The sequence below is a fragment of the Apteryx rowi genome, unplaced genomic scaffold, assembly GCF_003343035.1.
Source record: "Apteryx rowi isolate R43461 unplaced genomic scaffold, aptRow1 scaffold_113, whole genome shotgun sequence".
In the NCBI taxonomy this organism is placed as follows: domain Eukaryota; kingdom Metazoa; phylum Chordata; class Aves; order Apterygiformes; family Apterygidae; genus Apteryx; species Apteryx rowi.
Window position 1 is genome coordinate 1274372 of NW_020447342.1, and position 26664 is coordinate 1301035.

Below are 26664 nucleotides of genomic sequence, written 5' to 3' on the forward strand. Positions count from 1 at the left end.
CAGACCCCACAAGCCACAGATGCATGCAGTTTCCTAGGTGTGAACACATTGCCTTTCAGTCACATGCATCAGCAATCTCAGTCTTCTTCAAGCTGGTGCAACACTTCTCAGCCTCAGAGTGGTGGAGCTCAGTACAAATGTACAAGCCGCAACTTCATAGCTGGAGAAAGACCACAAATTCCAGGGCAAAAGCCTGGCTTTGAATCCTCAAGGCACAACAAATATCCTCTGGTAGACCGAGCTAAAAGAATTTAGAAAAAGCCTCATGAGAGATTTAGGAAAAGATCTTGGAAAATCAGTGAAGATTACTCTACAGTGCAAGTTTGTTTTTTTTGCTGATGGTGAAGATAAACAGATGTTGTTTTCTTCAGCTAAGTCACTCTGTCTTGTTGCACTACTACAAATACTTCAAGTTCTTCAAATAAAACCAAATATTTTTCTTTTCTGTGATTCTAGATCAGATGTCCCCTTTGTTCTTTGTCTTCAGGGTCCAAAGAGACTTGACCAGAGACAAAACCTGTTCAAGTGTCTTCCCCTCAACATCTCTGTCACTACACCTCAATGCTGAGCCTCTGTGTTAATTTCTGATTTGCTAGGTCTTCTACTCTTGTATTTTTTGCATTTTGGTCCAGTTTTCTGTGGCAAATACATCGTTTATCTTGGCAATACGACCTGGTTTCATTAATGCAAGAGAATGTGTTATGCAGCATTTCCCTGATAGCCAGTTGTGCATGGTATATCATTTGTAAAATTTTTACGGTCAAAACCTTTGCATGAGGCCTTGGAACATGGTGGCCCATAGCCAGGCAGCTCTCAGGACCTTTGCTGTCTGTCAGAGATGGAGGCAGTTCACTGCTGAACATGTAGGGTGCCTGAGCAATTAACCTTTCTTCGTCACAAGGGGAGACAGAGCAGGTCTGACAGCTGAGCAGCTCAGCACCTGACAAGGCTGGAGCAACTCTTTCTTTCCCTGAGAAAGAAGCCATGTTCCGTTCAGTGCCCGTGCTGAGCTTGATGGAGCATTTCCTGTTGTTACCTCCACAGGCTCAGCTGTGTGAGCAGCTACCCTGTGTTGGCACAAATGCAGACAGAAAGCTCCCCTTTGTAGGCAGAAATACAGCCAGAGCCTCCTGCACCAGAAGCATGTCAAGAAACACATTTGGAAAGCACGTGGCAGAGTCAGTCTTTACCAAGCCCTGTTAATAACATCATGTTAGCAATGTTAAACAGTGGATGTTAACATTTGAAAGACGTAAAACGTGCTGGTTTTCACTTATTGAGGTCAGTAGGACACAATGGTGAGAGAGACATTATACTCCATCTGAGAGGGCTGGCACAGATCCACATTTGTTTCCATCTGGAAACAAAAAGCAGAGAGAATAGACACTGCTTGAAGGGGGCCTTCAGTATTTGCCGGAGGTGGAAGAGTTGCAAGCATTTTCCAGCCACAGTACTTGCAGCTGCTGCTGGAGTCTGCTGAGATACGGAGACTGTGACTTGCAGCTCTCTCTTCATCTTCATGTTTCATTTCCTGTGAGGAGCAGCAACCTCAAATGCTCCATCCACTTCTGCCCCTTGACTCTTCCAGGGAGCACTTAATAGTGAGGTACTCACTTCCATTTCCTCAATATTCTGGCCAGGCCACCTCCTGCTGTCTCCTCTGCCAAGGTGCAGAAGAGTGCCTTGTGACACCTTGTGTCCCAGCACAAGACGCCTTACTGGGCTTTGCATCTTGATGCACCCTGCTAGACAGGGAGCTCCGCTGGGCTGCTGAGAGGTGACAGCCTGATGCTTGGACCAAAAGTTCTGCTGTAGCACCTCTGAGACAGGTAGCATGTCTACTTCGTGAGGGTAGACCATTTTTTCAGGGTTAATCAGCCCTGTGGCTGCTCTTGTAGAGAGCCCTCTGCATGCCCTCACAGCCTTGTTTTCCAATTAGTTTGTCAAAGGCCTAATGCAAAGCTTACTTAAGCCAACTGAAGCCCTTCGGTTGATCTCACTGGCTTAGGTTTAGGCTTTGAAGAAGGCTCAAAGGACCCTGACAGGGAAAGCAACCTGGGCTTTGAAAAGGATTCACATACCATGAGCAGCAGACTAGTGAGAGCCGCAAACAAGCCTTCTGTTGTCCTGAGGTGTACGTTCCGGCAGTGATTTAAGACCATGCTTTGTGCATTGATTGTGTCATTCAAATGCACAGCTAGCACATCCCAAAGAAAGGGGAAGTTCCTGATACCTCTGCTACTTATTCATTTCTTATAAGGTGAGCAAGGCCATATTCTGAGGCCTTGGAGGCACGTGGGCACAGCTGACCAGGGACACTGTGAGATCCAGTTGATAAAATTTTCTTTTTGGTTTGCAAAACTGTTGTCCTTTTCCCTTTTGCTCTGTCCTCCAAGAAACTGTGATGTCAGGAATGACATCAAAAGAGCACTGTTCCCATGAAGCAATGGGCTCAAATATGTTAAAATGCGATGAAAGATTCAAGGCTTATATATATATATATATATATATATTTTAAACACTGAGTTTCTGTAAAACAGCTGTAGAACAGGCAAGGGTTGAGAGACTGTCCTGGGCATCTCCTCTCCCTTAAACCAGCCATGGTGAAAAAATCTCTAGAGTTATCCTGTGAATGCACATCAGTGAGTACACAGCAAACAGGAATCTGCTGCACAGCTGGCTTTCCACAGAAATTCCATACATTTGTTTCACACCGCTCAGCCATGTAGTCTTACAGAACCTGCTGGTTGCATGGGAAGCAATGCTAAAAAAATGTGCAATGTTTAGGCAACAGCAGTCAAGGAACACCTTCATAAATCAGGAAGTTAGGCAGGCCTCTCAGCATGGCAGCCTGTATCTTTACACATCTAAATTCTCTCCCTGCAAAGTTTTATGGCACTGACTTGTTCTGCAGTGAGAACTGATAAAATACAGTACCTATCAGTACAGTACCATACAATATAAAATCTAGATTATGCAAGAATCTATACAGTATGTAGCCTATATGTTATTAATGGTTTTACTCTAAATAATTAAAAATGATGAAATTGCTCACCTCTCTACAAGTTAAAGCTTTTCATTCACATTCATGTCCTATTTATTTAGTTATTACAGAAAAATTGTGCTAGTTATCTGCTCGGGTTTGTCTTGCTGCTTCTTGGCATGGTCAGAGATTCCTTAACAGAATCATGTTCCTCTAAAAAGCTCCAAACGGAAGAGGAGCCAAACCACAGCGTTCCTTGATGGTAAAGCAGCCAGGGGCATACACGGAGCCATCTCCTAATGCAAAACTCTTAGGGGAATTGCTATGCCAGACTGAATGACCGTCACACATTTTTTGATATTTGTTTGTTTGTTTTTTCAAAATTCTGTAAGCACCGTCCAACAGAATGAACATTACACACATATACTTTTTCCCCAGTGTGTGACTGCACCCATATCTCTTGTCCTTCTTATCCAGTCTTAAAAGGTGATGAAAGAGCAATATTGTTCTTCCTACTCAAATAGCACAGTTAAAGCAACAAAAAACTTCTATGTGGAGGCCCAGACTAGTGACATCACTCAAGACATACTGATTCGTACCACTTGAGAATCTGACCCATGATGTTAGCCTAGCATATTAATAATAAACTATGGCTTGAAATCACCTGTAACTGTGCTAACGAAGAGGTACACGGATCTCCTGCCCTAATCAGATCTCAGACAGATCGACATTTGAGTAGGAAGGCATTCTTCTTCCATGTGAAGCATTTCATAGTTAGAAACATGCACTGTGGGGTACTAGACACATGACTCTGGTTTTACTTAAGTATTTCTCTGCCATTTTCTGAAAGATCAGCTCCTGGATTCCTTCAGAAGAAGAACAGTATACTCAGACATTAAACTTCATGGGCCTGAGGAATAGCAGATACCTATTAGATGCTGTACAACTCTGAGCTGTTAGTATCACTGAAAGTCCTAAGGATATAGAAGCTTGTGCAGGGCACTGGCTGTGCAGGTAATGAACTTACCAAGGCTTACCTCTGCCCACAGCCAAGCAACATCAACAGAGCACCTGAGCACTTGCTTCCTTCAGTTCAAGGAGAGTTGTCCCAGACACCTTTATTGATGGCTGAAACCATGTCACCTCCTTTTGCGCAGAAGTGGAGGATGAGTGCGCACACAACACCCTGCTACAGCCCAGCAGTGCAGACCACAACTCTACATTAGAGACTGGCAACTTCTGAAATATCTCTGCAGGAACCCACCCTTTTGCCCCTTAAGCCATGCTGGGAACAGCATACCTCCTCAGTGGGATGAAAGATTTAGGTCAGCAGGTTTTAATGTGAGTGGCTGACGTCAGATTTAGCCGCTCAACATTTTAGAAAACAAGGTCACTTACCTGGTTGTCTAATCTGTGACAAACTTTTCAAACAGGAAATTGAAAACTTTGCCTGTGGTATAAAGTATTCTCTCAGTGTCCTTTACCAAACTTAGTAAGGTCTTACATTTATGAGAAAGTCTGTTAAAAAAATTTGCTGAAAGAATCCTTTGCCTGGCTAAAGTGACAAATTAGGCAAAAAAGCAATTATTACCACATACCCAAACCGGTGCACCAATTATACAACTCCAGGAGAACTTCTTGCCTCTCTTCTAACCTCAATTACAATCTTTCTTAGGGGAGCATACATGAATGGGAGTGAATGAAAATAAGAAGGCAGTTCATATCCTGCAGGAAAGTTATACTCATTATAAATTCAAAAGAGAACAGAACAGCTCCTTCTGCATGATATTAAGACTGGTAGAAAACAGAGTTTGTCTACCTGTTTTTATATTTATTCGTTGCATTTTTAAGCTATACATATGGCACTATATATGAGACTTTATGTTTCTTTCATTAAAAAGAAAAAAACTTAAAATTTTAGGTGGGTAAATATAGCACATACCGTGTGTGTGTGTGCGTGTGTTTGTAGACCATACTTGCACAAGAGCAAATTTGTGAGTTTTAAATAACAGTAATGATAACAACAACAACAACAACAACAACAACAACAACTCGAGTTACTATTGCTTTGACTACTATTGTTTAAGGCAAAATAGCTTAATCATTTCTGGGAATGATATCAAGGAAAATTAAAGTGCTTTACTCATTAACAACAAAAAAGAAATTCTTACAATGATTTTGTTTAGAAGTGTTAATATTTCTATGCTTTGGAGCAGGAAAAGTGAAATCAGCTATTTTAAGAAGCGTAACTTTAGTAGTAAAGGTGTGTTTTTTCCTATTCTTTAGAAAAAAAAAATCTACATTTGCCTTGCTCTTCACATGCTATTTTTCTAGTACTTCTGCTGGTAGATGTTAGTGACCAGGCACTGTGCTAGATGGACCTTTGGTCTGGTCCTAGAGTTCTCTCTTGGGATGTACACCAGCAAAGAAAATTTCAACTATAATTGTTAAAGTTTGACAAAGTTCTAGGGAATTAAACCAAGGATTTTCTACTGGAAAACACTCATCTTTTAGTGGAAAGAAGAAAAAGTCCATGTCCAGGAATATCATCACCTTATCTACCATAGTTGTGCAAGGCACCCAGCATTAAGAGGGGTGAGGATCCAGTCTGTAGACTGCAGGGCATACATAATAAACACTACCAGGTGAGCACACATGTAGCAGTAGTGAACAGTAATTAAGTGGCTAATTAATGCTGTGGTTCGCAGGTATGAGCAGATTAGGACCAACATAAGAAAATCAGGGTCTCCGACATGTCATTCTCCATCCCCCTGTCACTCTGTCTGCTGGAGGTGAAAGGAAACAACCTCTTTTCCTACCCTATGACATTCAGTCCCCTGCAATGTCCACACACTAGGTTTCTACAGGGGCTGTAGGGCTTTTCTGGACCCCAAGGTCTTCCCCAAAAGCCGTCAGTAGGAAATTACAGATAATGGATAAATATGCATTTTTTATTTTCTTATGAATATGGCCGGACCACACAGATACATCAGATCTGATTAATGACTGCCCTTCAGGGCTCATTGCCGAGTTTGGATCCCAAATCTGTCATTAAGAGAGTGAGGGGAAGAGGTCAGGGAGCGCAGGGGAAGGAGGGGTGAGGAGGTCACCCACGCAGGGGGTCTGTCCCTGTTTGGAAAGCAGATGTTGCCCTCAGAGGCAACATTGCTCCTCAGTCACCAGATGTTGCCCATGCTGTTCCTTAAGATCTAGGTGGAAAATTCCATCTTTAGGAGGAAAATTAGTAACTATTTTATTGGTAATTTATAAGCAATAATAATCAGAGAGGGCTCAAATGTATGTGTGGCAACCAAATATGCATAATTGATTTATTTATCCACTGAATGATGCCACGCCTGATTCTGGATTATCAAATATCACTGAAATGTAGGTTTCCAGCTGAGTCATTTTACAGATACGAGCCAGCTGCCAGGTTTAGACTGGATCCAAATTCTCCCTGTGTTTAAGGAGGGGTTGCATACACAGTTGTGTTTTAAATGAGTTATGTTTCACAACATGATTAGACAGATTCTAACATATCAGTTATAAATGCACACGGATGGGCTTGCTTGCAGATGCACTCATTCAAAATCAAGCTCCTGTTGCCCTGCAGCCGGAATGCTTTGCTGTCATTCGGTACAGCCCAAAAGGAAGTTTTGAAATTTCACATCATGAAGCATAGGAATGAGGTCCCGCATACATTCCACAACCATTCCTTCTCTGAGAAAGACATGGAGGGTGCCCAAACATTTCCTTCATTTATATGTATCCTTGCCCCAAGAGAGTGCTTCTGGCTGAGTTTTGGGACCTCTGGCTCCTTGGGAAAACTATAGGAGCTTCCTGTGTAAGCAGCTAGTGAGCGGCCAAATATCGTATTCAGGGAAATCAAGTGCACTTACAAAGTTACACAGAAGCACCAACCCCATTCTGCTCCTAAGACTATTCTGGTAAATAACACTTGATCTTTTATATCAGTCTCCTGACATCCGATCATGACTACAATACCACACAGCAAGTATGAAATCTCAGCACTTGAGAGTCTTTAGCTGATGAATCAGAATAGCAAATATACGATGTCAATGCAGTCTAGCAATCACCGCATGACCACACAACAACAAATAGCCAATGACAAGCCCCACTGGCAAAGGGTCACATTCAGTTTTCTATTTACTGAAATATCTATCTCCTGCTCCAGAGGACAATGTGGAATAGAAGAGCATCCCTGGTAAACTCTCCCTGCAACAACATTTTAAAAACCATCTTGTATATACACAAAACTTTCTCTATTTGCTAATCAGGGCATGTTTGTTTGACGCTTCACAACTGGCTGGATCCTGGAGCTTGAATTGCCAGAGTTAAATTTGTCAATCTCACACTCAAGAAACAAGTTTTCTACTGAACCACAGCCTCCAATACAGTTGCAGTGAAAAACAGTACTGCTAAAACATTTGTGTACTACGAAAACACTCATTAAATTCTGTCAGGAGCATTTGGAACTTCCTATAAATGAAACAGAAAGGAGCTCTGGGAAAAAAAAAAACTTTAATAACTTTAAATTGTTTGGATAAGTCTGAAAGCCATCTGCCTGATGAGAATCTCTGTTCCTCAAGAAATAAATTTAAATCACAGTACCTGAATAACATTCATGCCTTTGAATAACTTTGACAGGTCAATCACAGAGCCTGCTCTAAATGTCTCTAATACGGCAAAAATCAAAAAAACCCATCAACATCTCTGAAAGGAAAAGCTGTGGCAATCAGAACCATACAAATATTACTTAAAGACAGATGAGGAAGTTTTGGTTTAGAAATCAGATTGCAACTTGTTTCAGGTTAAATGAAAGCTCCACCACAGGCCTATAGTGCCTCCACTACCTATATGTATGATAGGAATAAAAATAATATTCCTTTCCTTCATCTTCATATCTTGATTATTTAGGCTGTGAGTTGTACTTGGTGTCGGAAAGTGTCTCACAGAAAATGCTGCTCTCTCCCAACATGCATAAGAGGATGCCGTTTCTCTGGGTAAGGAAAGTCAAACTGATACTGAATACATAGGAGACAAGTCAGGCCTAATTTATTTTCTCGGCACGCTTGATAGATTTCAGTGTTTCCACTTCCACTTCACCAGCAAAAGTTTTCCCTTCCTGAAAGCCTTTTGTCCCAATGGCAGCACAAATACAAGGTCTCTGAACGTGATAGTAAAATAAAGAGCCAAGCTTACCATTGGTGTCCGTGATGGTAACACTGGCTTTGGTACTGTCATTCCCTAGTTTGCTGCTCACTCTGCATGCGTATTCCCCGGCGTCGGCCAACGTGGCTCTATAAATGTGAAGCTCAGAGTATTTCCTGTGAAATTAGAAAAGGCGTGTAAACGTCCTACATTGCAGTAACAGTTGCCGCATCAACTAATGCACCCTCTTTTCCCCCCAACAATGAGTCTTGTCTTCCTTTCTTATACTCTTGACAGGTTAACACTATCCAGTTTTGAAAGAAGGGAGGAGAGTAAAAAAGTCTCTCTCCTACAGGCTGATGGAAAACAGGCATATTAATGAACTCAAATAAAGATACTTGTTTATGCTTTCCTGCTTGAGAGCAGGCTTTGTTCTTAAAGGAAATGTCTGAAAGACAGCCTTCCTCTCTCAGCCGAACTGTTGGCTATTCAGATGTCATGGAGATGGGTGTAATATTAAAATAGATTACCCTTTCCTATGGGTTCATGTTGCCAGTAGCAGACTTCTGGGTAAGTACTGTAGTTTCCAACATCTGACTAAATAATCATGAGATAAGGACACACCACTCTCTTTAACAACCTCTGAAACCCCAATAGTAAATCATTCTCCAGCGCTAACAAAAAATTATGGGCAGGAGCACAATTTGCATGAAGCTACATTTTGTTCCTGGCTCAGAGATGTAATTTAATCAGTCTCCAAGGTTTTAAGATTAGATTTTAAAATGCAGAACTCCTGCCTGCCCATTAATTTGGTAGGAACATGTTCTGGTGTCACTCAAGGGGTCCCCAACATATGCGATGTCAGTAATCCCATTACCTGGAGTGTGGAAAATGACTAGATTGGGGAAAATTTGCAAAATTATTACTTTTCCCAGTTTCTCTTTAAAAGAGGTCCTTGGGGAAGTTTTGCCTATAACAAAGACCTTTATTTATAACCCACAGAATAGCTCTTGGGAGACTGCATGAGCATGGGCTTCCTTGTGATAGCCTACCCCAATGGGAAGAATAGTTTCCAAGGATGTGGAGGTTTTTTCCTCTAAAATCTCCCAGTCGCCAGCACGGCTAGTCATGAGCGCTAAGCCAAGAGATCTTTGAGGAGTTGCTTTGTTTCGGCCCAGCCAAGTCTCTTCACTCCCTGCACAGATGGCCATCCCTCCCTCCAGCAGTGTAGTCAACTACCCCATCTCTAACATCTGCTTATGGGCAGCTCAGCCTTCCCCATCTCTAAGCAAAGGTGCTACTGCCAAGCAGTCAGCCCTGAGATGAGAGCCATGCACCAGATGGACCCCTAGCTCTGCTAGAGACCCACATCATAAGAGTTTCCCCCTCATGCCCTGAAAGAGCTTTCTTGTGACCAAGAAGAGGGAATAGCCAAGCTTAGGTGAGCAATCTGATCAGGTTTACTGAAAAGGTAAATGACTGAAGAGCTGACCACTTGGGGTTCCTTGGCAGTTCATGTTAGGAGCCCAGATCCCAAAGCTGAATTAACTGGGCTGCGTTCCTGGCTGTGTATCTGATGGTGTACAAGCACAGACTTACAGAGAAATGGGTTGAGACATTGACAGCTACTGCCTCTCTGGGTGGGAATTTTTCATCTTATAGCTATGCTTATATCACAGTAAACATGACCTGCTCTTTAGTCTTCTTGCCAGGCATCCACACATCTGCCTTTGCAACAACAAGCTGATGATGGCCTGTCCAGGAACATCCATCAGTGGTCTACGCCACCCAAAAGCTTGAGCGGACAGGTGATACTTCCTATACTCCACGGGTTATCTTTCAGCCATGCTTGCAGACATTTATCTATATGGAGGGCAGACTACAGCCTCAGGGTGCTTCGAGAAGCAATGTAGACAGACACAGTGCTTCTGGGAACTTAGTTTAACCCAGTGATAAAGAGGAAGCACAGCTGCAGCTATATCACTTTTATTTGGGCACTCTCTGTATCTCTGCTCTCTATGACTCTGTGATATTAAGTAGTGTCAATGCAAACTATCTTCATGGCACTCATGGCTTTTAGAGGAGGCAACTCTTGTCCCTCCACATTAATTTTTATTCTCTGTTTTAAGTGACAGCTACGGAGAGAGCTGAGGAAGTGTGGGTTTTCCTTTGTAATTTTAAGATGATATTAAAATAAGTGAAACAACCATATTTTTTACAAGTCTAATAAGTCAAATTTATTCATGGTTGTAGAAAAAGTCTGAAAACAGGAGAAATAATATGAATATTTACAACCTTAAGGATATTACTGAGACTTACTAGGGCAGAATTCAAAATAGTCTGACTCAATGGCCATAAATGAAGCAGCTCCTTAGCAATATGGTACTCCAACAGTACTTGCTACAGTTCTTGATAAGGGACTTTGTGTTCAAAAGCTTGCCCTTTTCTCAATATATACCATACTCTATCAGAAAATGCCTTTCCCTATCCAGCTTGCTTCTGCTATATATTTAGCTCATCGCAGCTATGACACTACTAAGTTTGTATTTGTGCCTGAAAGGAAAAAATATATCCACAGAACGCAGTCCCAGCCCTGTTTATCTGACTGCTTGAATTCACTTTGCTTCCAGGCTCCATCTGTCATCCAGAATTGCCTATCTGTGAGCAAATATCTAGCCTAAGCTAGGAAGAAGCCCAAAACACAGGGCACTTAACACAAAGTTCCCTAGTGCAGTTTCTTCCAAAGCCATCAGCTGGCTGCAGCAGCAAACCCCTTCCCTGTGCCCAGACAAACCAACCCTGGCGCAGGAGTTTCTGTTCATGTAATGAAGTGAAATTTACCCCGCTCAGCATACTACTCAACACAAAAAAGTAAAGCCCTCAGCTGGATTTGAAATGCAGAGAAGGACAATGAAACCTTAGCATTACAAGTGGGCAGGAGCAGGGATGTTCAATTAGCAGGTGAAAAGACCTTGTTTGTTGCCTGTTTTTTCCAAGGTTTCCACTGACACAGAGGAAACGCTTAGATGGATGCATCGATTAATGTATTATGGCTTAATGAGTCACCAGCAATCGTAAGAGCAGCAGAAACTCACTGTGAGCTTGCTCTTCATCCATGGCAAATTTGAGGTAAAAAGTGTTTGCTTTTGGTATCTTTTACTGAAAGATTTGACTACTTTTAATGTCTTTCACTACAATTTAAACTCATGCAATTTCTCTTTATTTTAACTCTTGCAGTGTCTTTTTCTCAGTTTCTGCTGGAATTTGGAGGGGCGCAGTGATTTAGAGTGATTCACTTGTGGTACGGTAATGTCATCATGTCTGGGCCCTGCGCCCTTTGAACTAGCCACCACAAAATCCACCTAGCAAGCTTGGAAGAGTGATTCCTGAAGTCCGTTTTTACATGAAGTGCCAATCTTCAAAATGCTAAGCTCTGGGGAAACCTGCAGTTCCACAGACTCTGCTAAACACATTAAAAAGCTAGGGAAATGCAGTCAGCATCTGCCCCCTGCTTCAGCAAATCTTATGAAACTGTAGTATTCCCCCTGACCCAATGCATCCAATAAATACTAAGCTGTAGTTTTGTCTTTTCCATGCCTATTACAGATGACAACCCAAAGCCTTCACATTCTGTTTGTAAGCTAGATACATAGCAATTCTACCAGGTATTTGCACAATTTGTTAAAAAATCTAAAGGTAAATAGTCAGAACTCAGAAACATTTCTTTTTTCCCCACAGTGAATAAGTTTTATTTTGCCAACACACAATGAGAAAAGTGATTTTTTGTAAAATATGAAATTGCCAGAAATCACTTCTGGCTGTTGAACACTATTTGCAAACTTTATGAGGATTTATAAGAATATGGAAGGTGTTCTTCTCAGCTGTCTAGATTGAAGGAACCAATAGGACTGTGCTATCCTGCATACTGATAATGGTTCTTCAGAAACACAGCCTACTTTTTATGTAGCCATTTGACCTTTAAAATAGTCATTAATCTTAGACAGCTCAAAAACCACCTCTAACCTTCCTTGCACATGTTTCCCACACTTAATAATTGTAAAGTGTTCACACTAAGAAAGCTTGTTTTTACAATGTGGCAACATACGAATGAGACAAATATTTATCAATGTGCTGTCATGAAAAAATCATGAGGAAAATAAATGAACTCCCCCCCCCCCTTAATCATGGATATTCATTTCATTTGTTATGGGAAATTCTTATGTGGCTTTATTTACTCTAATCTGCATGCACTCTAATTTTGGCCTGTCATGCATTCATTTGCACTGCATTTTTTCTCCATTTCATTAGCCTCAGAACATGTGCCTGTCCCATTTTCTATCAAAATAAAATCTAACTCCTCTTAAGCTGTTCATATCCACTCCACCTTGGGAGAACATGCAAAGAGCAAAATGAGGAATGGCAAGGCACTGATGCTTCCCCAAGTTACAATCTGAAAGCAAAAAGGCAAGCCAAATCCCTCAGATATGGGCAAAGAAAATCCTCGTCTTACTCTTTTTCTTACTTTATGCCTAGTGACTTCCACATCTCTAAGTGAAAGGTCTTCTCTGTTCCAGATTGAGTGGCTGTTGGGGTAGCACACCCAAGTGTGAAATCCAGGCTGAAGCCTACACTTAAGGTGGGGGACTAGAACTTTAGATTTCTATTTCCAAAAAAGTCACATTTGTTAGTTTTTTCATTTTTCTACCACAAATGTAACTTTTGGGAAATGTTAAACATTTATTGGCTCATAAGCCTCAAAAGTAGCCTCATGTGTTCCACATACGTGCTCTAACCAACAGCTACTAGCTAGTTTCCCTGTTACCACTTCCTTTCTTTCTCCTTTTCTTCCATAAAACTTTGAGAGGCTTTGGGTTCATCCCAGTACAGATCTGGGGCTTCAAAACCATTTCCCGCTCAATTCCAGGTGATAATTTCCCCCACCAAGGACTCCACTGTCTCCCAGTGCCTGCTAATAGCCAAGACTGGTACCGATCCAGTGCTGTGCAGATAGAGCCCAGCCCTGAGGAACATGAGGAAACAGAAGGTGAAATCCTGACTCCCCTCAGTTTGGTGGGGCCAGGGTTCCACAGTCAATCAACATCAGCCAAAATGTAATAGGAGAAAATAGTGTTTTTCCTGCACAGGCAGCACTGTGCAGCCGGGGCGGCTGAGGTCCAGGCTCCGACCTGAACCTTTTGTCTACAGAACAGGCTGGAAGCACAACTGTGACTGAGACATATGGCCCTGCAAATGGGTCTAGACAATTTACAAGGCTATCTGCCACCTGGAACAGCTCCATTTCAGCAATGCTGGAAAGAGACATCACCGGTTCCCTCTTTGCTGCCTGTGGGACTGCAGCGTGGGACTGCTGCGGTGCTGCTCTACCCCACTCCTTGCTTCACCAGCCCCTGGCTGTGGCACAAGAAACTGAACGGGAGAGCAGGACATCTAGTTTTCATCCAAAATGAGTCTGAAAGCACAAGCACCTCTTTGATTTGGGCTGCTGTTTGGTCTAAGGAGATGAGAGCTGGCAACGAGTACAGGGGCACTTAACACTTTGGAGGGAAATACCTTCTCTTGCAGAGCCTCCCAGATCTGCTGTGCCTTGCACAGAGGGAAGGGATGGTGTGGCGCAGCTGGCAGCACCCCTACCTATGGGGAGGAGAAGTGGGCATTGCAGGGCTGGGCTTGGACACAGATTTTCACAGCTCCCTTCTGTAGAGGAGCAGCCACATTCAAGGCTTTTACACCTAAACAGCATAGGAGAGACACAAGAGTGAAAGATTTCTCTCCTGCCTCAAAGCAGACAAGCTATTGCATAGCTTCTTCTGCTTTCCCCACAGAAACTAGGCACCACCCCATCCTTTGGCATTGGCCACCAGTCGCACGTAGAGGAGACCCTGTGCCAGGCGGAAGGATGGGATCTGCAGGCCTCCCAACTCACCTGACGTCTGCTAGACTGATGCCTCACTCTGTAGGCACTGGGATACCTCCCGTAATGGGCTACTGCCAGCTGAGCATAGGGCACCCAGGACTAATGCAGGAAGTGTTCAGCCTTCCTTCAGGACTGGATTGCTTGCAAAGTGAATCTCAAAAATATTTCCAAATTTGCACTGCTTTGATGATTTTAAACAATCTTGGATTTCAGACAACATGCATAAGGTACCTCTGTTTTACTGGTAGTTTAAAAAAGGCCTGTCTCCAAGACTTACAAGTTAAAACAATAGTCTTTGGCTATGAGAATAAAAACAGAAATTAAAAAGGGAACATTATGGGATATTTATAACATAATACAACTTCATGCACAAGTTCAAGAGAAATAAAGTCAGCATCTGTTTCCTTAAATATTCTTCTTCCATAACTCATAGCATTTAGCTCTGTGTGGCAGAGAGACTGCAATTAATAACCTCAGTGCTTGCATTGTGATGAACAGCTTACATGCCTTCCCTCCCACCCCCACTTTCAAGATATGTCTCTGTACTTACTTTTGTTTTTTGGGGATCTTGATATTTTCCGGTTTGTTTTTTTTGGTTATCTCTTTTCCATTCTTTAACCATTTGAATCTGAGCGCAGGGTAGTCTGAAGTGGTTTCACACCTTAGCACTAGCTTCTGACCCACAGCAGCCTCTTGGTTTTTCATTTCCTTCAATTTGGGAGGCACCGCTAAAGAAATAAAAGAACGAGCTGGTGATTAGACCATCCTTGGACGGGAAAACAGTGTCAAACAAAGCTGAGTTAAGGCAAGCCATAGAGAGCAAATTCCCAACCAGACTAGCAAAGCTTCCTATACCAAAATACAAAAGATAAGAGTCATTTGTGTGTTATGCATACCACAATTAATGCATATAGGAGCATTTAACGAGAGGCTAGTTTGACTGTTCGGAGTCTTCCTACACGGGCCTTGTGTGACAGGCCTGCAAGCCATATGCAGTCTTACCGTGAACTAAAGTGCTGCTTCTGTATTCGGTATGAAGCTTTAAAAATACTTAACTGATCATGTGCGCCTAGACATGAGACAGCATACTGAGGCAGGCAATCCCAGTAGGTAATGCAGAAGGAGAAAGGGGGGGTGTCTTGCTGCGTCATTTATTCCAACTGCTCTGAGTCAGTGGCTATCCAAGGGTTCCAGGTGCAACTGACATGATGGAGAGCTAAAAGCATAAATACAAACTCAACAGCTTCTCTAACCTGAGGGGAAGGTTCTTGCTCCAGCTGAACATTATAACCTGCATTATACACCTAGCTCAAAACTCAGCTTGGCCATAACCTTTCCCTGAGGCATGAGATGGGCTTGGAAGCCTATCAAGGGAATCAACGTCAATTAAGTATATTTTGGAACCAGAAGGGCACACTGCATTGCAAATGCCCAGCCAACAGCTCACATGCACTGAATTTCTGTAACTTTATAGCAATGGTGTTTCTTGTGTAGGTAAATCTCAAACTGTTTAGGACTTTCCCAGTTAAAGAAGACCCCTAAGACTCCACAACCAGTACAGGTCTCTGAGCATAGGCTTCACAACGAGATGTAGTCGCTCTGTGAGACACAACCCTTCATGTGACCCAATGGGTTAAGTCTAAGTCAGCATCTATCCTGCTCTAATAGTGAATTAAAAAAACCTAGTTTAACCCTATTTCTGCTGAGGCTCAGGATAACACATTTACCGCCCTACTGGGGAGGGGTGATAAGGGAAGCGCTGCTAGCTACAACCGTGCAGCTGGTGGGTGGTGGCTTGTGAATCCAGCTCTGCTCAGTTGTGCCTCATTGCAGGTCTGTATCCTCAGGAGGGACAGTATTTTACATGCAGCACCTTTACTAAAGTCTACTGTTTTTTGTTTCTGGTGTTACTGTACTATTGTCTAGGGAAACAAATGGCCAAATGGGCTCTGCCTTCGGTGGCCAACAGCTCTCCGCAACATGAGAATCAGGAGCTTTCATCATGATACCAGCAGGTCTCCAATACGGTTCTATGATGAGAAAATGTTAAACACCCTGGAGCACACTTGATTATGTTTTGATACTTGTCACTTGTGTTTTTTGGAGACTTGAAGGCGTCAATTGCCCTTAGTAATTATTCCAATCAGGCAGAAATCAAGCGGCACCATCACAGCCTTAACTCTTAGCTTAACTTGACAAAAAAATTTGTCAAAAGAACTGGATAAACACTGGTCTGATAAGCACTTGCCTGGTATACACAGGAGTGCTGCCTGTCCCACACGTGAGGCAACCTTTTTGTTCCCAGCACAGGGAAGCAGAGGAAATCAGGGAAGGCCTGATGTCCTTGGAAACTGGACCCGCTGGGAACAGCCCAGGGAACAACGTAAATGGTGGGTGGCAGGGAAAACATGGTCTGTGACAAAAGAGCGAACGAGGTGTGGTTGCTGTGCCACCAGCAGAAAGGCCAGATGGGGACAGAACAGCCTTCAATATTAAAAAAAAAAAAAATCTGATTAAGTGGAAGGTAACAACTTTTTCTCTGTGTCTCCATTGGCTAGGACAAAAAGTAACTGGCAGGAAGTCTTAGACTGGACATCAGCAATATATCTGACAGGGAGACCAGCACATGCAGGAATAGCTTGTCTGGGGAGGACGTGGAATTAATTTCCATCAGTGGAGATTTTAGTTGGGGGTAGACGACTGCCTTCAGGCAGTATGGCAGACTAGGTAAGTGCTTGAAGTTTAGAGTTTCATGATCAGGAAGAAATTTCCCTCAAAATGTGTTCTTATATTTTGGTTTCCATCTTTTTCCCCATGTCATAATTTAAGAAATCCAAACTCGTCCCCCAAATGCTATCAAAACATTTTTTGTTTGCTGCAAAACAAATGCCCACACACCATTCTAAAAGCAGTATGTTTAAATATATATACCTGTATGTGTTTGTGTGAATAGATATATTTGTACACACACACACACACACACACACACACACACATATGTACACGTGTATAAATATTCAGACATTTACCCAAAAGAATGAAACAATTTTTGAAAAATGTCATCTTTAAAATTTCCAACAAAATAATTAGCATTAATTAACAGCTTTGCTGAGGTTTCTGCTGACAGTTTCAGTCTGTCAGTTAAGAGTTAAGGTTATAGTCTTCTGTCACAAAGTGAGAAAAGGAGCTGCAGAGGTATGAAATACAAAAGTAATATTTCTTATTTTAATATATTTCACTCAAAGTATTCCTATTCCATATCTTCTATAGATTAAGGGAACAACTATAATTGCAAGGCTCAAAATTTTTGTGCTTAAGACTTCAGCTGGTTATTGATTTTCCTGTCAACACATCAGTGTGAAACTGGGAATGAGACGGAGATGCCATTTTGTTCCTGAATTTTATTTTAATTCAATATTATCTACTTGAAATGACTTGCAGAATTTTTCCTCCATCAGGGCTGTCAATGAAAAAAAAGTGTGAAATTAATATGCTCAACTCTTGCCATAATTCAGGAGTTACCAGGAAACATAAAAGAGGATTTAATCAATGGCAGTGACCCTCACTATTTCACAGTAACTCGCTGTCCAAGCATGCAGGGTCTCCAGGGAAAGCAGTAAAAGCTGCTCACAGACATGTCAGAAAAAGAGATTCCTTCTTTTTTTTTTCCTTTCATTTACACTATGTTTGTTTCTTTTCAGCTACTCTTTTGCAAAAGCTAATCAGACCTGCCAGGCACATGAGAAAGCTAGTGCTGATAAAACTACAGCACGGGTGTTTGGACTGAGATCAGCTACAGCTTCCAACGCTGCAAGACATAGCCGACTTTTATCACAGCCTGTGTCAATTTCTCCAGTTCTGGTAAGGCATGACCTTGTCTGAGGGAAGAAAACGACTTTAAAGCAGGCACAGATATTTATAAGGATAACTGAACACGGACGCTGCCCTCGCCTCCCTACCCCTCCTCGCTGGCTCCTGGGGCATCTCACGCCAGCTTGGCTCCTCTCTGTCCATTTCTTCCTGCGTCTGCCTCTCACAGCCCCGCTCCCACCACCGGCAGGGCTCCTGTCACACGCTCAGGGCAAAGTTTGCTCTTGCAGGGAAGAACAAGAGAGAAAGGGCAGGGGAAGCCCTTTCTGTGGCTCCTAAAAATGCACGGAGGTTAGGAGACCATCTGTGCCAGAATGAGTTGGTCAAAACACGCGCTGAGCGTTGAAGAGAAGTCTCGCAGCATTTACTGCTGATCGACTTTTGGGTATTGCCATTGTAAGTCATTGCCGTATCACAGCGGCAGAGCTCTTACACGTGCCCTCAGTCAAAGAACGACAAAGGCCAGACAGCAAAGAAAATAAGCACATCCCGAAGAGAAACGCTGGAAACTAACCGTGGAAACACTCCCCGCGCGGCACTGCTTGAATGAAAGGTGCACGGGGATCTGCTCTATATGTATTCTTTGCACTGGCAATATGCTGAAACCCTGGGAGGGCCTCCCAGTTGAGGAGTCAATTAGGCACACGGAAAGGCACCCACGTTTAACCCCGGGCTTTTCACACTCCTCGGTCAGGACCTCTCTCTGTGACCCATGGACCTTCACTGACTTGACAGACTGTCCAAGAAAGCAACATGGGTGATAACAGGGAGAGAGGGTAATCATGATGCGAAAGGCCTTAACAAAGCCACAGAGCAGTTGTGTCAGCAAAGGGCCCACACTGCTGGAAGCCCAGGAGAAGGATTTAACCAGCAAAAGCATGCAGATTGTTAGACCTTTGCTTATTAAGGCAGTCTGAATAGCTGCAATTTTCTAGCATTTTTCTTACTGGCCTGTATAACATTATCTCAGTCAAGGAACACGTGTTTCCATATTCACTCTGCAAAAGACACATTGATAATATATGATTGGAGATAACTTCTTATTTCTTGGTGAGTTTGGCAAGGCACAGCTATCTTCTCACCCTCAGTGTTTGATTGTATAGTTAATCTGCATGGAAGCTCAACACATTGAACAAATTAAACAGGAAACCTGCAAAATATTATCACACAACCACATGCTTTCAGCTGAAATTCCATGAGGTTTTGTTTTTTGTTTTTTTGTTTTTCCTAGGAAGGCACAAAGCCTTTTAAGCATCTGAACACAGGAATGTGTTAGGCATTCTTGCCAATACGCAGGTGTGCGTAGCTTGCTGTGCAAAATTGTGACCCACAGTTTGGTGAAAAGCAATGGAAGCCACAAGAATAACATCCATTGCCTTGGTCTTGAATTTGCTTTTTTGTACCATAATGCTCCATGCAGTGAAGTAATACATGACAAATTATAATATTTCCAAAAAGCTTTCTCCCCTTGCATATGAGATTGTAATCAAGCTCAGATTTATCATCAGCAGGCCAGATTTTCTAAAGCCCTCGGCATAAACTCTATAAGCTATTTTTGAAATAATTTTGCTCCTGTTTAGACAACTAAAAAAGCAGGCAGTTTTGTGGTTTGGTTTTGTTTTTAGTACTCCTATTATTATCTCAGGCAACATTTGGATTCTGAGCAGTTTTCAAAATCTAGCTATTTCATTCCCACATGCTAAGTCTCTGTGCAGATTACCTATATGATAAAACACTGTGGGTGATGATAGAACATAATCCTGCACAAGTAAGCTCTCCAAAATACCAGAATAACTAAAAAGGAGTTGAGAAATTGCAAAATTCAACAAGTTGCTTAAATGCACATTGTTCAATGCTGAACTCTTTTGAAAATATGGCCAAACATGTTTCAGCTTCCGGATCTTGGTATGATTTGAACACTTATGTCTGCGACAAAGAGCAAAAGGAAAAAAGCAGAATCAACGTTTATCTTTGAGCACTGCATGCAAAACCAAGATCCACAGAATCTTATTCTTCTTAGTTATGCTACAAGGAAATTTTTGCTATACATATATCTAGAAATTCTAGATATTGTAAAGGCCGATAGAAGGGAGACCATAAGAGTAGCTAGTACCAAGAAACAGAGCAAAGGGGAGAGGGTGTAGCACTCTAGCCATATGCTTTTTTGGACCAGGAAGGAACAAATAAATGCCACCATAAAACAGAATAACTCCTTCCAAAAGCTAGTTGCAAAGGCAACTGTGACTGGTTTCCCTGGCTAGGAACTGATCTTCCCAGGCTGTGGAGAGTTTGTGTCTAAACTCAGTGAGCACGGTAGGTTTAGGTATGATGGTGGTGTAGTCTCACTCAATTCTTTCAACGTAATGGTGCACCCAACAGACTCAAAGAGCCCTGCCTAGACTACTAGTTTATTTTGGGTGAAATGCTATCAAGTGCATGGTATTTCATGCCAACATTCATGGAGATGTATCTCTAGCCATGAAGCTGCTCTCTGAGCTTGTGTTAATCTCACTTTTGTTCTCTCTGTTGGTATCCCAGCGAACCCTTCCAAGAAGAGTTTTATAGGCCATTTCATAACATGACCTTGGGAGGGCAATGTTTTCAACAGGTCGCTGAAAATGGAAAAGTGGAGAAAGTACTATGCAAATGGAGAAGGTCTCCCTACTCCCCTCCACTTTGTGTAAATAAAAAGTGTCTGCAGCGGAGTGAGAAAAAGGATGGCAGTGACAAACCAGCATGTCCAGAAGCAGAACCATGCGCATGAGGGAAAGACTGAGAGTGCCATTTACTCTCTGTAACAAGATAATACCAAGCTGTCAAGCCTTGTGCAGTCACTCAAAGTATCAGTTTCAGAGCTTAGACCTCCTCAGAGACAGGGAACCAAATTCAAAGACAGCAAAATGTAGGCTGCACAACAAAAACTGGGTGTGAGCGAGCGTCTAACCTAAAGATTATAATTTAAAGGTCAACACTTAATTTATTTACTGATGGTTATGTCTACAGCAATACACAGCCTGATTGCATTAAACGTTCTCTCCTCAGGTTCAAAATGCTGCAGCTGACTCCAACTAGCTACTTGCCTGATAAACGCTCATGATCCTGTTAGACACTGTCAATACAAAAACCTGATCATACAGGCTGAAAATGCGGGGACAGCGTAAAATAAATATACTTGATATCCAATAAGCAATGTAGGGACAACTGCTCATAAAGTCGATACAAAAACCTTGCAGGGCGTATTTTACATACCTAAGTGCACAAAGGTATACTCCAGAATCTTTATTTCAGCACTAAAATGAAAGCAATCCAATGCTTAGAAATGCTAGGCAGGCATAAATACCATGGACTTCAAGGGGACCTGCAAGTACTCAATGATTTTTTTAAAAATGAAGCCACTTTTGATTTAGGAGCTGAATTTCAGGACTGCATATTAGAAAACTTTGTCTTGAGTTACAGGCACTGAAGTCAGATGAGGGCAGGAAAGGTGGCTTGCTGCAACATACGTTTGTCTCTTTCTCTCATCTACTCTCCAGCATAAGTATTTTCAACACTATTCTGTATCTTTGCTTCCAGCAAGACTTGCCCTAAGTCGTCAAACAGAGACTAGCACAGCTGAGAAAACCTCCTAAGATCAAAGGCCTTGATGGCATTGTTAATTTGGCTGGATCTCAGACTAGGATTTATGGCCAGATTTGAAAGATTCACCAGATTCCTGAGTTGAGAGGCACGCCAGATTTAAACTTTGGTCTAAAACGTGGTGTACACTTGGCTATTTAGGTGTGCCCAAAGCTGGTGCTGGGAAGAATAAAGAGAAATGGAAAAAAAAAGAAAAGAAAAAAGAAAAAGAAAGGAAAGATGAGCAACACAACAATATTCCAAGTACATTCTCCTTTGGCATCATTTCAAAGTGCATTCCACTCCACAACAGTGGATTGCCAATGAAAATCGAATTCTTAGGTAACTCCTTTTTTGTTTGTTTTTGTAGAACTTACACTTTTTTGATAGCCTCCCTACAGCTTTAGTCTTTCAGTCTGAGGGATCCAAAGTGCTGCAGCCATCTCCTCCTTTCCCTCTCACATTTTCTGTTCTCCTGCACACTCCTGTACTTGCCACCACCAGGGAATGCAGTCTTCTGTGTACTGAATCCTGTAGGCTTTGAAATCTCATGTGCATCTGTTAAATTTCTTAACTCTTGTTTCCACCTCCTTTGGACTCAGCTGACTCTCCATCCTCTCAGCACTTCTCCATCATGCTCTTTCCCTTCAGACTGTTCCAGCATGGCTGGAGCATTCATGCACAAAGAATTGAATCATTGCTTTCCCTTAAACTTCATCATAGAAACAGGCCATTTTTTCTTCTTACACTCTTTCCTTGGCTTTTCAGAATGTTCTGATTCTGCAATAGTTCCACTTCACAGACGAAAGTGTGCCACGCATCAGTCAATAAATTGCCTACTGTGGGTTTATCCACGGCAGGCCCTGCTACTCCTCAAAACCTGCCTCATCCCCTTGAGACAGTGAAGGCCTTAAGAGAAAGAACAACACCATCTATCACAGAGATACTGTGAGGAGACTTTTATGTGCCTGGGCAGAGATCTTCCTAATTAAACCTGCCAAACCATCCCTACTCCCAAGGAGAGCTCAGTCCTATATGCATAAAAGCAACAGTCTGCCACATCTGTGCACAGTGAAGAATTAAAATGGCTTCAGACAAACTGTAGTCTAACGTTTGACATAAATTTCCCAAGTGTTAAAATAATTCTCCATATTGAAGAGGAAAGCCAGAAAGCCCTACAGCACACATGGATGTCTTATTAACCAATGATACAACACAGGGGGAATAGGCTGTGCTAAGACAGATGAAATTCGGTGAAAGGGGGTCAGATGGGATTCCCAGACTGTGAGATACAAGGTACCACAAGGTGTTACAGCTGCATGGACTCACAGAGCCTGGAGTCATGGCCACCACCAACAGTGATACCCAAGTAAGCCGAGTTCAGGGACCCGTGACACAAGCACTGGAAGTAATAACCAGTAAGTACACACAGAAAGACCTGAAATGAGCTTCACCAAAACAACTACCCCCCACAAAAGCCCAAGACAATCACCTTCCCACAAAGCCCACAGAAAGGTCATCAAATCCATAGTTCAGCATCAGAGGAAATGACTCAGTTTTCAAGAGTCCAGGGAAACCAGTATCTGCCACATGTCAATGGGAGACAGCAGGAGCACCTTACTGAGGCAGCCTAGCACGAATTTAGGACTTAAGTTCTCAGAAATCTTCGCCTTGAAAGTAGGATAATGATGAAGATGGTTCAGTTGAACAAATGGATCAAGGTACAGCAATGACAACAGAACCACAGGGTACATTAAGAAAAGGATACAAAATAATCATGAGTAGGCAATATATGAACAAATGTAACACATGAGCACACACACATCTTTTATGCCACAAATTTCCTGTAATTTTCTCTTAACAAGGATGGCAGAGAAAGCCAGAAGTTCCTGAAAAGGGTAAGATGCACTGCAGTACCTCTGTATAAGGATGGATTTAACAGACTAACCATCAGTTCCTTATGCAATATCAGTGAAAGACATATGTTAAATAACAAAAGGCATAATGCTGAATATGCTTATTTAGCTCCTGTAAACAGCTAAGGAGACACCCTATAAAAAATGAAGACACACCTAAATATCTGGAGAAAAGTGCTTATTTTATAAATGTGTGCGATTAACCCATTGAATGAACTGCTATAACATACTGAAGCAAATAGTTTAGGAGAATTCAAGCACTGATTTGTTACTGCCATTGGTAAGTCCTATTGCAGCAGTGTTTGGAAACTCTCTTAATGGAAGAGGTCCCTAGCTAGGTGCTGTACAAACCAAAGCCAAAAAAGATTGCCCAAACTTCGTGTGAATAATACTCAAATTGCTGCATGCCCAAATGAAAGTGTTTAAGCAATAGCAGCCTTTGCATTTCAACAATTTGCTACTTGTATCTGGGAATAGCTGCTTCCTAGAGGTATCTCAAGTTATGCTTAAACTAACATTAGGAATGTGACATGCAGGAGTGGAAATATCTTTGCGGGGGTAGAGCAAGGTGTAACCTCCATGCACACACTGTCTGGAAAGACACATGAAGATTGACCCCATGCCTGCCTCCTCCACAGCACCAGGACTGCACCCAGCCCTGCATGCAACATCCCCAAGAGAAGCTTCCAGTGTCCATCCTTGAGAACCTTCCCATTTAATGACAAATTGAATAAAAAAAGTATGAATAATGGTATCTGAACAATAGTTTAGAAGATTTCTGGACATTCTCAGACACAGCTGGCAGTTTTAATGGGTTCAGTTATCTGTTGATGTTTCTCCCCACAAAGAAATACTCATCTCTGCTGAAATTTTTGAGTGGGAAGGTAGAAAACCTGAACTGAAGTCTAAGTCTGATGGTTTTCTTGACACGAACCAAACCAAAGCTAAAAGGTAGAGATCAATTTTGAGAAAAGAAGATTAATTTAAGCATCAAAAGAAAGAAGTTGGCATTGCATTACAGGCTGCATAAAATATTCACGGCAGTGTGAAGAACTTCCAAGCTTTCAAGACATTGATTTGCTAATGCACAAGTTGAACTTAACACTATGGATTTTGGCTCCCCATTCACCATATTCTTTCCCCTTCTCCCATTTAAATCCTATGTGGTCAAGCCTCCTAGCAATACTCCCTTGCTGGGATTTACCGGAGTGTTCAGCACAGGCTGTGGAAGCACCTATGCCTACAAAAGCATCCATGTGCCCAAAGACAACACACAGAAAACCTGTGGGAAGGGTCTGTCACAACCCAAATTTTGATGGGGTCACCTTGGTCAAGTACTTTTGGGTTATTTTCTTCTGGTGCTGGGCACAGATGGCAGCGTTGCATGTGCCAGCATCAAGCCAAGCACCACAGCACGTGAAAGAGGGATTCCTCTTGCACCTGGCTGTCGAAATCTCCGCCAGGCAAAAAACATTAGAACTGTCACTAGTGGAACATGCTGCTCCTCCACTCCAAAGTCATATTAGAAGATGACTGCTTTCATACATACACACTAAGAAAGGAGAATTTGGTTTGACAGTCCCAGAAGGGTACAATTTGCACCACAAAAGGACTTCCTTATCCCAAGGACACAGCACACGTAGTCCCTGCCCTTTCAGACAACTGAGGTTGCCATCACTTGGTAATGTTTATTAGCAATATCTTTCTTTTTTTTTATCAGGAGGTAGACAAACAGTTTAGCCAATGAATCCCAAAGATGTTTGAGTCATTTTAGGAACTGGGGATCTGGATATAGCTGGGCATTGTACATAAATTACCCACTCAAACTCAATTCAGCAAAAAATCTAAGCATAGCACTTACCATAATGTACTTACACAGTATGCAGAAAGGATCTCATGCACACCCTTCAGAACAATTTACTTCTGACATATACTGAACCTCACATTTAGACTATGCAGCTATGGGAAAATGGAGAAAGAACTGCACACCTGTTTAAATATGTGCGTAATCTTCAAACAAATGAAAAATGAAAAAAAAAACCCTCTTAAGAAGGAGTACTAAAACCTCTTAAGAATAAATTTTGCTAAATACTTACAATCAAAAAACAGTGCTCAAGAAGACCTAATTAGAAGCATCTCTCCTGGTTAAATTATTATACAAGATTAGATTTCTTTTTAAAGATCAACCTCCAAAAATCTGTAACCACATGATCAGTAAAGCGTGTAGAAATATGCCACGCTTCAGCTTTCACTGGAAGAGGGACAGGAAGACTTTATGCAACTCTGAAATGGTCTCTGGACTGTAGTCAAAGGTTCAAAAATTATGCAGGAAAAATTACAAGGCTTTTAAAAAATATATTCCTGATCAACTGAGTGCCATGGAACTGCAGACCAGGAAACCTGCATGAAAGTAGCAGGTCACACAGGACAGGGATCAACACACGAATACAAGAAAGAGTGAAATAGGTCTCAAAGAGAACATCAGGTCCAACCTAGAGCTTCCAGTCCATATCTATCAAGCTTATCCTGGCAGGTGCTTATGTAATCTTTTGCCAAAATCCCTCAATGGCCTTAAAATCTATGATTATGTGAAAAAGAATATAACACGCATTAAATAAATCTTACCAGTTAATGATTATTTAACATCTTAAGTATCTATTCCCTGTGAAATGTGGCCACCAGTATGTCTTGTCAGGAAGGAATTATGGCTTTTAAATGCATAAAGGTGATATTCTTTACATAGGAGCTACATACAGACCTTCTAGATTCAGTCGAAATTACCCTAGTAAGTAATGTGCATAATTTACCAAATCTTATGCCCCAGTCTAGAGTCTCCATTAACAGAAGAGAAACACAAGGTTTAGCTAAAAAACTCCACATATAAATTCTGAACTGGCTGCCAGTTAAAAGAATAAACATGTGGTAAAATAAGTGAAACTCCCTTACCTAACTTTTTTTTTTAAGTTAGAAATGGTTTTCATGTGTCACAGTTTTGGGTGAAGTCACAGCCTGAAAATTGATTATACGAAGCGTGCAAGCATCTAGGGCCTTATTTGTGTTACAATAAGAACTGAAGGCCTAGCACAGTACTAAGGCAAAATTCTGGCCCTGTGAAATCAAAATGCTTTGTCATTGATTTGATACAGTCAGCTTTTCACTCTAGAAGACTAGGA

The 26664-nt window shown here is 42.0% G+C and overlaps 1 protein-coding gene and 1 long non-coding RNA gene across 2 annotated transcripts in view; one reads left to right on the forward strand and one right to left on the reverse strand.

The window, feature by feature from the left end:
• NRG1 (neuregulin 1) overlaps nucleotides 1-26664 on the reverse strand; it is a 298496-nt gene that overhangs the window by 132796 nt on the left and 139036 nt on the right. Inside the window, exons 2-3 of the mRNA XM_026078240.1 lie at nucleotides 14641-14818; nucleotides 8207-8331 (exon numbers count right to left, since the gene is read on the reverse strand). Of these exons, the coding sequence (XP_025934025.1) occupies nucleotides 8207-8331; nucleotides 14641-14795 (280 nt within the window). The 5' untranslated portion in view covers nucleotides 14796-14818. The remainder of the gene's footprint in view (nucleotides 1-8206; nucleotides 8332-14640; nucleotides 14819-26664) is intronic.
• LOC112972132 lies at nucleotides 16784-21104 on the forward strand. The gene is made up of 3 exons (XR_003255552.1): nucleotides 16784-16817; nucleotides 17792-17951; nucleotides 21003-21104. It is a non-coding gene; the product is annotated as an uncharacterized LOC112972132 (long non-coding RNA).